The 14,393-nt window shown below is 37.9% G+C and overlaps 1 protein-coding gene across 2 annotated transcripts; it reads left to right on the plus strand.

The window, feature by feature from the left end:
* The first annotated feature begins 1,463 nt into the window (after nt 1–1,463).
* LOC131310122 (F-box/kelch-repeat protein At4g19870-like) lies at nt 1,464–13,652 on the plus strand. 2 transcript variants are annotated; one of them, XM_058336937.1, is made up of 2 exons: nt 1,464–2,655; nt 13,430–13,652. In XM_058336937.1, exons 1-2 carry the CDS (start codon nt 1,598–1,600, stop codon nt 13,437–13,439), a joined length of 1,068 nt encoding a protein of 355 aa, XP_058192920.1. In that variant the 5' UTR covers nt 1,464–1,597; the 3' UTR covers nt 13,440–13,652. The 2 variants fall into 2 exon arrangements, with proteins under 2 accessions (XP_058192920.1, XP_058192919.1); XM_058336936.1 differs by lacking the exon at nt 13,430–13,652 and adding an exon at nt 10,698–13,416 and having other exon boundaries at nt 1,474–2,655.
* The last annotated feature ends 741 nt before the right edge of the window (nt 13,653–14,393 follow it).

Consider the following 14,393-nt stretch of genomic DNA (forward strand, 5'->3'; position numbering starts at 1 on the left):
CATTTTTTAGTGACGACATCGTCATTTTACTTCTTTGAGTGTTCTCAGTTTACTCCACAAACATAGCTTACTCCACAACCCAGCTTATCCGGAGATGACGACGACGATGTAGCTTTTACCCGGAGATGAGGACGATGACCATATTCCCGCTATAAATGGCCACAAAACCCAAATCCAGCAAGAAAAATAGTACTTGTGAATTTGTTTCAAGCAAATTTTGAGTAAAATTCGGGTTACCCTTGGATTGAGCCATATCAAATGAAGTTTTTACTTAAATTTTTATTCAAATGAAGTCATATCAAATGAAGTTGTTACTCAAAATTTTAAGGGAATTGATTTTGCCACTCCCTTTTTTGTTAATGTCACTCTCCTTCTCTTACAAAACAAATCATTTAATCAAGACACAAAGGGGAGTGACATTAACAAAAAGGAGAGTGGCAAAATCACTCCACATTTTTAATCAAATTTCAATAAAAATTTGGGTAAGGCTTTTTAACTCAAACTCAAATTTGAGTAAAAAAATCCTCAAATCACGGCTCCACCCTTACCAAAAATCAATACCAATCTTGGGTTTTACTCAAACTTTCCACCAAATCTAGTCCTTCACCAAATCCTTCAGGGCTGCTTTGTGGTTGTGTTTGTGAGAACCCACCTTATGAAAATGAGTCCCACGTCGGAGACAAATTTAAAGGTATAAGGAAACCCTAGCATCTACTATATGACCTGAAATTAATCTTTTGAGTCACGTGGTTAGGTAAAGGGTTAGCAGGTCAGCTGCCGCGAGTCATTACAGTGTTTGTTACCGGAAGTACCCTGTTGTCATCATCGTCAACTCAAGCAAGGATAAGTTGCCAGAAGTGGGTTGTGCTCGTCATCGTCAACCAATACCCGACTTAAACCTGACTTGTTGAAGTTCCGATGGCGTTGAGCGGCAGAGGACGGTGGTTAGGGCTTCAAATTTGAGTCAAGGGCCGGATACTCTCATACCAAATCCAGGTTTTACCCAAATTTTCACTGAAATTTGAGTAAAAATTTGGATAAGGAGTGAAGATGGTACAAGGAGAGAGGCTCCTATATCCTACTCCTAGAGTATCTGATACACATGCTGAGTTCTTCTAAACTTAACTTATTTTTTCATTTTGTGTATTTTGCTCATCTTTTTTGAATTTTTATTAGATTCATGTGATTTTTCTTGATTAATCATCTATCTCGACGAGAGGAGTCTAAAAATTACAAAAAAAATATTACTCACACAACAATTCAAACACAATAATTCACACAACCTTTCAAATACATGTGGGCTTTACACATACTACTATTTGTGGGCCTCAAATGGATGTGAGTTATTGTGTGAGTAGCATTGTTAAATTAATTATGACCAAAAGCAAAAAAAAATTCATTAAAGACGAAAAAAATATAAGTATCACACAACTGTCTTTTGGAACTTAAGTGTCATCTTATTTGAACCCCATTTTCTCCATAGTTTTCCTCTTATACATTTTCTCTTCTCTTTGCTTTCCTTCCGCAATTTACAAGCAAAGCCATAAGTTTAAAAGAAGGCCACCACAATCTCCAATTTCGGACGGAGAACCCTAATATGGCATCCTCATCGCAATCTTCTCTTCCTCCCACCGAGAAATCTGTCTACGTTCGAGCAATTAACAGCGACTTCGACAACGAATGGTATTCCTTCCCCCTTAACGGCCCTCCTTACATACGCGATGGAAAGCGAAAACGAGGTCTTGGTCGTAGGAAGCGAAAACGAGGTATTGGTGGTCGTAGTCTCCCGCTTCTCACCCCGCTAAATCCGAAGATGAATTCTCTGTTTGCCAGCTTTGCAGTGGTCGACTCCACAATATACAGTATTGGAGGTAATTCCCCCGGCATGGACACTGCTTGGGAGGTCTACCGTGAGGTCTGCAGTTGGGATACGAGCCGTGTCGAAGAAGAATCCTGGGAGACAAGTCCTTCAATGGGCGGTGCTAGATCCATTCCCCAAGTGGTTACGCTGAACGGTATGATTTATGTGATGGGTGGGATTAGTGGCGAAGATGATGGTCCTCACCCATGGGCCGAAGTTTTTGACCCCAAGTCTGGTTCTTGGAGTTCCCTCAATCAACCTTGTCCAAAGCCTTCGTTTGGCGGATCCTTTTCCGCGGCTCTGCCTAGCACCAATCAGGTGTTAGTGGGATCAGCCGTAGATGGATTCATTTGTTTATACAACGTAGGATCGAAAACTTGGGAGCATTTGCATCATGAGATTGATTGTCTTCCCTCCTCAGATGAGCGCCCGGTGGTAGCAGGCACAACTTTGTTCTGGTTTCAATACGGCATGCTTCACGCCTATGATTTGCTCGGGAAATGGAATTATTCAGCCCCTGTAAGGGGCTTGGAGGATGTTGTGCCGCTAGAAGTGTTCAAACCGGATAGTGGTTGTTCCTCTTCACAGTTGCTTTGTCTCGCCGACAATGACGTCTGTTTGGTTTGCTGCGAGTACTCAAACACCAAAAAACATCTGGGTCTGCTTCATTGCATCAGAATTTCCGTTTCACCAATTATTTTGCGCGGTCGCAAGGCTCACTTTGATGCCGTTGTTGCAACTTCCCAAGCTTATTTCTTCAAAATGCCGCGTGCAATCCGTGATGCAGTGCTGATGTAAGTACACATCTTTGTCAGTCTGTTAATCATAGTTGTTAAAAACCTACGAGACGTATCCTATCATGTATCTTTTTTATTAAAATCCTGCGATATCCTAATTCTATATGTATCTTACGATTACTTATTCGAAAAAAAAGTCGGACATTATTTCAAGAAACGGAACCCCAAATGCATTAATCTAAGCCGTTTAATCTAATTGGCATCTTTCAAACCCTTTGATAGAAATTCAACCTCAATGTAGGTTTTGTATAAAAGAAAGAACAATACTTCGATTGTATTTTGTCTTACTTTTCTTTTCCTAACAAAGGGAACATAAAGCCTTAATGTAATAGGTTCTAGTTGAGAGACTTGAAATTTTACATCTTAATCTTTTTAAAATTGTAAGCATAGTTTGTTGGTGTTATTAGGTGTATCTACTTCTTAATTATATTTTAATTATGATTAACGTTGTTGAAACATAAACTAAATTTAGTATTTTGACAAAGTTCCAATTGACAAAACCCAAATATGATAGATATTATTGAAAAAGATATAAATATCTAGTTTTTAAAAACTCTAAAATATCTAGCTCTAGAATATTCTTGTGAAATATCTAAAGTTTTTTTTGTGAGAATTAGTCTCGTGTGCAATTCTAGAATTACCTCAAAGTTTATCTTGTATTATGAAAATATCTTTGTACTAGAGTCTTCCATAAAGTAGTGCAAATATGGATGGGTTCTAACCATTTTGTACCAAGCCAAAAAAAAAGTTTGAGTTCAGGTGCAACTCAAATACTCTCCTTCCCCACTCGTCTTTAGTATTTTCCCTCCCCAAAAATATTGTCCAACTACATAATAATAGAAACTCCTACTCTTCCAGCAAACATATCTCAAGATACACGATACGTATCTCGATATGAACTATACAATTGAAAAACGGTACACGATACGTGTCCCGATTTGAAAACATTGGTGTTAATATAGATGATGTAGGTATATATGTATATTCAAGTTTTTTGCATCTGTAGATACATCTAAGCTATAATTGAGATTTAGACCTCTTTGTGAATGATGTTGGTGAGGTAGGCATAGTCATGGTTGCACATGTTCTCAGACTAAACGCCTATGATTGTTTTTGTGATGGTTAGATCTTTCATCATAAAATAAATATTTATATTAGAGGTGGCAAACGGGTGGGTTTGGGTGGATTGAAATGGGCCGTGGGTTGAATATGGTCCAATAGTAGGCAGGTTGAATATGGATGGGTCAAATATGGATAAGTCAAACCCATAAAATCCGACCCGATCTCGTTTCCCCCCATCTTCCCCCAATCTGATTTGAGAATACACATTCGGTTTTACCACCCAAAATTGGGCAACGTGCCCTTAACGATTTAAGAACATTCACCACCTTGTAGACGGTCACATATGTCGTTGAGTATGCTTTAGTTGCCTTTCCGGGTTGATTACGGAGTTATCTTTGTGTGTCAAGTGCATGCCCTTTGTTGTTTTAGTGTATTGAATCATTAGTTGCACAAAGCGGGAGCGGGAGCGGGAGCGGGTGCGGGTGCGGGTGCGGGAGCCGAAGCGGGTGCGGGAGCGGGAGCGGGAGCGGGAGCGGGAGCGGAAGCGGAAGCGGGAGGGAATATAGAAGCTCCCAAGGTTGGGAGCGTGTACATATATTATGAAAATAATGTAGCATAGAGTATTCAATTTAAAAGTACAATCATTTTTGGAAGTAACAATATGGGCCAAGTCCTCCATAAGTGTAAGAAATGGGCTAGTATTACAATACTATAATATGATTGTCTTTTCAATATATCATGACTTGGGCTAGATAAATGAGTTCATCAAAGACCAATTAATAAAGCCAAGTGATAAATTTCTGTTTTTCTATATAAAGATCATACAAAAGCTCCCATCTTAATGGGATCGGGCTCCTGTCAAGTTCCTTAGTTGGGAGTGGAAAAGTGGGCTCCCAAGGTGGGAGCGGCACTACTTTAGGAGCTCTTTGCAACTTAGATTGAATGTCTGTAATTCAATCCGCGGATCCTCTTTCAATATCAATGACATCTATCTTCAATTCAAAAAAAAAAAAAAAACTTCACCAAAACAAACTTTCCAAAATATCATAAGGCAAGTATTTTAAAAGCATAGCCTAACCTATGTTCTTTAATTCCTATCAACAAGTATTGGTATGGGAAAATTGAGTATTGAATCACATTCAAAAATGCAAATAAAGGAGAATCCACCACCCGTTGACACAGTTGGAACAACCCAATTTATTCGTTCGTATCCTGTATATCCATTTACATATGAAAACCCTAATACATATACCCATTCGCATGATCCATGTGAATTGAAAATTTGGATTGAATTGCATGCATTTCTTTGTCTTTCTATAGTTATGAATATTTGCAATTAGGTTTGTAGGAGAGGAGAGAGTCGAAGGTAATGGTCGTTTAAATCCCAATTCCCCATCCTCTGTCTTCTCTCGGTCTCTTCAACTTGCTAAAGAAGAGAGAGAGGAGGTTAAGACGTGTGAGACAGAGGTTAGCTGATGAATACAAGGAATGAATAATGTTGAAATGATGTATTGCCCACCCAAGGTCCAACCCATTTTAGACCCATTTTAAACCCATTCGGACCCGTGTATGTGTGGGTTGTGGTTTACACATTTATGCCCCATCATTCAATATGGGTGAATTTCGGTGGGTTTTAAGTGGGCGGGTATGAATGGGTTCATGGGTGGGGTTGAAAATCGCCACCTCTATAAATCTTGTATCAAACAATAGGCAAATAGGATTGATTTTCAAACTTTTAACTGGCTGAATTTTCTAAGAACTGGATGATCTTGGCAGCAATCCAATCTCAGTTTCAGGGTTAAGTTGAAGGTCAAAAGCTGGACGCCATGGCGTTGAGCTATCCTGGGGCTGTGAACCATGTCCTGAGAACATGCTATAGTTTTCGTTGTTAGGGGTGGGGTTAAGGTTTTATGGTGATTACATGTGGCTACTAGAGTATAATTCATGGTAGAAATTTTAATTCTCAAGTGCATGTAATTAGTTTCCCATTTCATTATCGATTGGCTAAAGATCTTAAAGCTCTAAGCATACCCGAGTAAAGGCCACTTGTAAGCCATTTGCGTAGATGTAAACGCATGTTCATTTTGCTATGATGCAGGAGTTTCACCCATGGAAGTGGTATAGGTTGTGGGTTGTGGTATGTATTTTCTTTTAGTAAATTGTTCTCTCCTTTCAGATTGTTTTTTTCTTTTAAAGTTTTGTGTATGTTATTTGCTTGTTGATGTTAATAGATCCAATATTGTCTCTTTATAAATATATAAGAGTGCAAACATATCTGGTTCTTTCAAATTCCCCTGATTAGTATTCTTAGTTAACGTGGAATGTAGTTCATTATGAAAACTATTCAGGGTATTGGTTGGATAGAAGAAGTAATATTACTTGGTGCTTTTTAGTGGTGTAATAATCAGAGGGAAGATAAGGTTTCGATTTGGGCTTGCACTGCATTGTTTTCTTTGCGGTCTTGTCTTTGGTAACATAGATTTATATGTTTGAGCTTTTTAAAAGGGTAGTGATAATGCTAAAACCCAATTTGTTGCTACCAAAACTCCCACTGAAATTTATAATTAAAAATGACTTTTTTGTCCTCTAAAATTCTAATTTATCATTCAATGCCACGATCCCTTCTTTTGTACTATTGCTACTTCTCCGATTCTATTGATCTATTCTCTCATCATTTATCTACCACTATCTGCTAGTGTTCTAAAAGGCGGCCGCCTAGGCCAATTAGTCCCCTTCTAGGTGCTAGGCGGTGGTCTGATGACTAGATTAGACAACCGACAAGTCGGGCGCCTAGTCCCCGCCTAGGCGCTCGGCGGCCAACTAGTCGGGGCCTAGGCGCCCCTTTTTTGCCCGACTAGCACCTAGCGATTTTTACTACATTGCTGCCTGCATTTCTACTCCAAACACCCCCAATTCTACACTACTCATTTCTCTACTTGCAAAGCAACTCGATTTGGGAGTTCATTTCTTTACTCGCAAAACCCAGTTAATTTATGACTTTGAAACTTGTTGTTGAGCTTGAATCTGGACAAAACCCAAAGACCATGTCTTTGTTGAAGCTAATTAACTTAGCAATGGAGAAAGCAACTTGTTCTTTCACCGATTTTGAGTTCTTCGGTCTACACAACCGATTCGAGCTTTGAAAATAGCTTCGATTTGATAACTAAGTCCTGTGAATAATTCACGATTCAACCCGAGAAGGTCATTAATGGCGGAGGCCATTAAAGACCAATCCAATTCGATTGAGCAGCGACTGGGGAGATTTCATAATTCTTGACTTGACGAGTCAAGAACAATCCGAGCCTGTAAGAAGACTCCCTGGAGATTTCTTGGTTTAGAGTTTGAGAGGACTTTAATGGCGGAGGATGAATGGTGAAGCGGGTAATAGAGCAGCTAGGGACTAGGGAGGAAGAAGAAACATTAGAAAAGAGGGGTCTTGCCATTGAATGATGGGTTAGGACTTAGGACTTAGGAGGTCAAATAAGTCATTCAATGGTAAATTTCATTGTTGAATTTTGGCAGCAACAAATTGGGTTTTGGCATTATCATTATCATTTAAAAAAGGTCGATACGTATTTATAATCCTGTTGGTTTTGCAAGGTTTCCAAGGAAGGGTTTATTTGGGAAAAGATTCGGTGTGATCATCTTTGCTTAGTTGTTGTCTTATTTGAGTTAACCTGGAACTAAAACAATGCTTGAAAAAATAGCTGAGCAGCTTCATAATCTGGCATTATCTTTTCTGCATGGATTTGAAGTTACACTTGCACTTTGTTTGTACTTGTGTATGCACTAGTGTAGGCAGTTTTGAAACCTCTTGCTTATGCACTTGTGTAATTTGTGTGCAGCAAGAAAAATATCAAAGATTTTCCACCCCACAGGACCCGACAATTAATTTTCAGTTTAGAGTACATTTATTTGAAGATGTCTTCTGAGGAAGGCAATGGACAACTGACGAGCAGGATTTTTCTGTTGTTGCTCTACACTTATTTATGCAAAGTCAGTCCCCTCAGCCAAAACTAAGACCTGTCATTCTCTTTCTTATCATATGCTTTGACAGTGGTACCAAGAGGTCAATCTCATGATTTGTTTTTTATTTAAACTATCAATGCATAACAATGTATGCGATCATTGTTTTCACCTTTCATGTCCCAGAATATCCAAGCTACTTGCAAAAGGTTAGGCTCTTTTTTAAGTAAAGTGGAAAGGTTATTCCCAAAGCAATAAAACAAAAGGATTAGAACAGGAGGTAGATAAAAAAAACGTTAAAACATTGAGACAAGTTCAATATTTATCAAAAAAATAGAATAGACAAGTACCCAAACATGCTCACAAAAACTTGCTTCCTCTTCACGTAAAACTCAACGAGGCCATAATAAAACGTAGCAGAAGCTTGAGGTAGGATTACAAAAAGCTCCCTTTCAATTTGCATCTGATAAATCTAATCTATAAAATTAATGTAAGAACTAGTAGGTGACATTAGTGATTGAAAAATCGCGCCTAGGCGAGACAAGGCGTGAGGCGAGCCTGTGATGCCTCACAGTCTTGAGGCAAGGTTGAGTGAGGCGGGCGACTAGTCGTGAGTCGAACGACTAGTCACGATGTGTGAGGTGACTTAAAAATCACGCCTAGGCGTCGTTAGGGAAAAAACGCGATCAGATCTTATATTCCAAAAAACGTGATCAGATCTTATCACATACCTCTCTGCTTCTCTCCTCTTCTTCACTCCTCTGCGGCGTCAAACGGTCATAGACAACCACCACGATCAGATCAAATCTCAGAGGTAAGATCAGATCTCTCTCCCTCCCTTTCTCTCTCTCGCACAGTTGCACGACCAGCCACCCACGATCTAATCTTGTTTTCTTCTTCTTTTTGCCGACATGGTGTGTGACTGTGTGTGTCTATATATATACATATGTGTATATGTGCTGGGTCCTTTTTTTTTCCAGTCAATCATCAATGTAACAAGACCTTTCTAAAGAGAAGCAGACATGGCCTACATGAATACTAGTACTTTACTTACTGAACTGAGTTTTTTATTTGTCTTTTATATGTTTACTAGTTAGTGGGTGTGTATATATATATATATATATATATATATTCCTAGTTAGTGGAGTGTGTATATGTGTGTGTGTGTGTGTGTGTATATATATATATTAGTCAGTGGGAGATGTGTTATACAGAGAGACCAGACAACAGAGTATATAAAAGTCCTTTACCCAAAAAAGTAGAGCAAAAATAGTCTAATAAACTTTTTTTAGCTAGTGTATTGCATATTTAGATCACAAGATCATTATTCAAACTTGAAATTGACATTTTTTATGCATTTTTAAGAATTTGACTAAATCGGAGCGATTTGCGATTCAATACAATTCACGATTCGCAAATGGATTGTTTGTTATTATGCAATATGGTAATGTTTATTCTTGTTTTGATGGTAGGAGTGAATATTGGTCATTTATGTAGTTTATATTTCTTTTTTTTAAATGCTCGCCTCGCTTGGATGAGGCTCTCGTCTCGCCTCACTTCAATGAGGGCTTAGTCGCCTCGCATATTTAAATCACTGGGTGACATACCAGAAAACTACATACGTGATCTTGATAGTGCGCCTTGGAATTCCTCTGAAAGTCAAACAAATTCATTTTCTTGGTTATAGATCCTTGTTGGATACCTCCAATGCCTAGGTTTTTTCTTCTTCGAACCATTGTATTTCAGCACTTGACGAAGATTAGGGTTTCCCGATCTCCTAACTTTTCGTTGCCAACCCAGCATGTCAGTTGGTTGGGTGTTAAAAGGGAAGTAGTTGTCAAAGTAGACTGTGTTCGCCCCCCTCTTTATATTCCATCCAAGATCTGAAAAGATATGTCTGTCAGCTTCTGTCCAAAATAATGGATTATGGTATATATAAAAAAAAAAGAAGCCAATTCTATGCACACAATAAAATTACACTATGTTATAACTTCGCTCAGTTAGCAAAATATGAAATAATGAATATTAAGTAGGAATGTACCTCACTTCATTGACTAAAGCCACATAATTCACTAGACTACACAACTCATAGAACAAGTCAAGGGCATTCGGGAGCTGAGTTTTACAAGGGTTATTTGCAACATCATCTTTAACAATCTTCTGAAAGCCTGCCAGATCTTCTAACTTTCCTATTTTTAGACAACATTCCTATTACCAGCAAATGATATGAAAATAGGAATGCTAAAAGATCTGGCAAGCTTTCAAAGGATTGTTGAAGATATTGTTGCAAATAACCCTTGTAAAACCCAGCTCCCAAATGCCCATGACTTATGAGTTGTGTAGTCTGGTGAATTATATGGCTTTAGTCGATGAAGTGAGGTACATTCCTAGTTAATATTCATTATTTCATATTTTGCTAACTGAGCAAAGTTATAACTTTGTGTATTTTTAATTGCGTGCTAAGGATTGGCTTTTATATATATATATATCATAATCCATTATTTTGGACAGAAGCGGACATACATATCTTTTTCTTGGATGGGATATAAAGAGGAGGGTGGACATAGTCTACTTTGAAAACTACTTCCCTCTTAACACTCAACTAACTGATATGTCTTGGTTGACAACGAAGAGTCAGAAGATGGGGAAACCCTAATCTTCGTCAAGTGCTGAAATACAATGGTTTGAAGAAGAAAAAAAACTCAGGCATTGGAGGTATACAACAAGGATCTATATCCAAGAAAATGCATTTTTTGACTTTCAGATGAATTCCAAGGCGCATTATCAAGATCATGTATGTAGTTTTCTGGTATGTCATCCAGTAATTCTTAGCCTGATACAAATTGAAAGGGAGCTTTTCGTAATCATGCTTGCGCTATGTTTTATTATGGCCTGAGCATGTTTGGGTACTTGTCTATTCTTTTTTTTTGGATAAATATTGAACTTGTCTCATTTTTAACATTTTTTATCTACCTCATGTTCTACTCCTTTAGTGTGTTTTATTGCTTTAGGGATGACCTTTTCACTTTACTTAAAGAATAGTCAACCCCTTGCAACTAGCTTGGATATTTTGGGGCATGAAAGATAAAAATAATGATGGCATATTCTTATAAATGTGTGATCACATACATTATCATGCATGGATAGTTTAATGAAGACAACTTGGTAAGTCTTGCATCCATCATGTTTGAGATTGACCTCTTGGTACTGCTGTCAAGGCCTATGGTAAGAAAGAGGGACAAATCTTAGTTTTGGCTAAGGGGACTGATTCATCCCAATTACACACCTCCCACCATCTCCATTTTGTCAATTAGGGGAGAGCAAATACCATTCTTGACTGTTTTCTACGTGTTACGGTCGAAAGTGGGTAACATGCATCATTTTAGGTTTTAGGTAGAATGAGGCGCATTTTTTCAAAATTTTATGCATCGAGTGTGCAATTTGGATAGTGCATGCTGTCACCTATTATAGGTGTATGTTACGCCTAAACAGAGTAACGTGATTTTGTTTATTGGACAAGGTGGACACATGGTTTGCCGCTAACTTGGGCACTCCACTTGTGGCGTAGGGCTGACCTAATGTATAATTTCTCTTGTTAGATTGGAATTGAGAGTTCACATGGTTGATTCCATGAATTATGTTGTTTTATCTCCGAATTCAAGAAATCGAGCGCATTTCTAGCAATTTATGTTTGGTTACAGTGTCGATATCAAATTGTTAGTTTCAATATGGTATATGATCCTTAATTGTCTTGTATGGTTGGAATGGGTTCATTAGGTACAAGTTGTACATTACTCATAGTGGACAAAATTTTTGGAAAGGAAAAATAAATAAATGCCTAGGTATTGGAGTTCACATATACAAAGGGTGTGCTAGCACTCTTGCAGTGTGCTTTTGGAATACATTGAACTACTAATGGTTTATTTTTAGCTATGTTACGTGAAATCTTCAATATGAAGCACCTGTTTTGGTCAATCGACACTCCAGCATGGGTATGGCCCTTGGGATCCGTGTCCGATGTATTTAGTTGGACACTCAACTAGAAAACATATTTCGCAATTTGAACTATTCATAGAAATGCTTTATATGCATGAAATGCCCTAACCTCCTAGTAAACACCATGTATCTTAGAAAACAAAAGAAATATATCGAGGAATATGAATATTTTGCGATGCCCCCGTGTCTTGAGAATCCTACACTTGACACCTAACCGCACCTGATACTGAATACTCGTACCCGAGTCCATGTAATAGACGGTTAGAATTAGGGTTGTAGTGATCTAGCGTTATTCTCAACATCACATTGAACTCACCTAGAATTTATGCATGCCCATAAAATATTCAAGTACCATACTTTGCGTTTATGAGCCAAAGTTCTAGCACAAGAAAGTTGAATTATGTACTTCATTCACTACAAACTAATTTTTGCTCTCTTCTTATTTGCATTCTCCATATCATTTTTGACAACCATGTCTATGGTAGCACTAGGATTTTTGCAAACCTCGTGGTGAAAGTGCCTCTCCATTGCCTTGTTTATTTGGTGTTATTGAGAAGCATTTGACCATCTTATTATGGTCGGTTGTTTTGTAACTAAATGCAACCTTTCGTATACATGTAGGGTGAGTTTTTTTTTTCAATCAGCGACAAAGCAAAGACATGTCTAAAGACCTCATGTGTCCATGTCAGATGCGTGTCAAACATGCCCAAAATATGTTTCCTATTTATTATTGTATTTTCCTTGTTGGACATGCTAGGGATATACTTGGACAAGTTGAGACACGTTAAGAGGTGATAATTAAATTTTTAATGGTTTGGTAATGAAATTTTTGATGGTCGGTTATGTTCAAATTTGTCATAGCTGATTAGTTCTTGAATATTTATTAGTGACTGTTGTGCTTATAGCCTTTCTATTGTGTTAATATCGTTTGTATCTTACATCCGAAATTTTATAAAAGTTATTTATTTTTATGTGAATTGTCTAATCTAGCTAGAAGGAATATAATTTTAAATATAAATATTCAATATGCCCGTGTCCTGATCTTTTAAGATGAAGTGTCCTTTCATACGTGTCCTGTGTCCCTATCTGTGCTTATAATTGGGACATTAAGACTGCTTACTAATTTGTTCATCTCCTTTTGGTCAATTACATTGTGTTGTCTTGTTTACTTGTACAAATTATTGTCTGGAGTGCTTTGGCATATACTTTTGACTACTGACTCGACAGAGTTACTATTTTCATCTTTGTTGCACATTTAATACCTTTGTGGAGCTTGAGCATTTAGAAAGCTGCAGTATGCTGCGTTCATTTTTCTTTCTTTTGGCAGCCAAAAGAGTTGCCACTGCATCGTTGTGTTTGTTGGTTTAAAGGTACTCTCTGTGCCTAGTTTAAATAATAGTACACCAATGATGCTTGTCTACGCTACCTACCAAACATTTATGCTAACACATGTTATGAATATATGGGCTATTAGCTTGTTTGATTATGATAGTTATATACGTATCAGAAAGTTCCATTGGATCAAACGGAGTATTGTCTGAACATGCATCACTTTTAAGTGGAATAGGTATCTGTTTATTTCAAATTTGGATCAACATGAACTTTGTTTACTGAACCTGATTGATGGGAAGAGAGGAATGTATTGATTTTGCAAATACTCTTGATCGTCGCTTTTCTTAGAGCCAGGGACTTCTCTCTCTCTCTCTCTCTCTCTCTCTCTCTCTCTCTCTCTCTCTCTCTCTCTCAGGTTTTGCTGAAGCTGATTGTGGGTGTCCTGCTTTACCTATCCCTCATTTGAATGCTCTGTGAAGGATTTGGTGCTGCTTTTGAAGATGACTTCAGGTAGCTTAAAAATATTACGTCCGTGAACAATTTGTAAGACAATGACTACATTATTATGTATTAGGACAATGACTATGACTATGTTTCTGTGTTGAATTATTAAGTGTAATGGAAGTTTAGTTGTGTTATTAGTCTGTCCCTACAAGTTAAGCACTGCGAATTCATGTGGATGTCTTTGGTTAGATTTTGTCCTTGTGAGGTCACTGTTTTATGCGGCATCTATTCAAGCCAACTCCCTCCTGCAAAGTAGTAACCAATTAAGCAGTGGGCTGCAATAAAGATAATCAATTGAGAAAAACTTATTCAAGGATCAACGGTGAATAAGGTGTTCGTAGCAGCAGCCTGTAGTCTTTCAACACCTCAGCCAAATTGACCCTACACGTGGGGGAAAAAACAGTTGAGAATCACACCGAATCAAAATCTCTCCTTGCTTAGGCCAATTCTATCTTCATACAACCCCATTTTTTATATACAACCCTTGCCACTTTTGTACTTCAACTTATTTTCTAAATACAACCCAACTAAAAACAAAAACTTTCCCCAAAAAAAAAAAAAACTTCTCTACCCATTCGTCATCCTTGCCGCCAGTGAAACTTATATCCATTCCCGGCCACCAAAAGAACATCAGGGCTCGGTGGGGAAACTAGTATTGACACGACTTGATGCAATGAAATTCGTACTAGTAGGAAAAAGCAAGAAGCAACCTATTTGATTAGAAAATAGAAAATGTGCTGCTGATGCCAAAACTGTTTTTGTTAATGCTAAAATTATAATGCATAAAAGCGTTGTACCTTGGGAAAATAGAAATTGGTCCCAAAAATCAAATTTAGAGGGGAAAAAAACCAATTGCCCAGGAACTAATCCCCTCC

Source organism: Rhododendron vialii, chromosome 12a, assembly GCF_030253575.1.
Source record: "Rhododendron vialii isolate Sample 1 chromosome 12a, ASM3025357v1".
NCBI classification, from domain to species: Eukaryota; Viridiplantae; Streptophyta; class Magnoliopsida; order Ericales; family Ericaceae; genus Rhododendron; species Rhododendron vialii.

What these genes read in the sequence shown, in the direction of transcription:
- LOC131310122 (XM_058336936.1), top strand. Translation starts at nt 1,598, where the DNA reads ATGGCATCCTCATCGCAATCTTCTCTTCCTCCCACCGAGAAATCTGTC. An exon ending in ATCCGTGATGCAGTGCTGAT is followed by an intron (nt 2,656 to 10,697) that starts GTAAGTACACAT and finishes TTATTGCTTTAG; the next exon opens with GGATGACCTTTTCACTTTAC.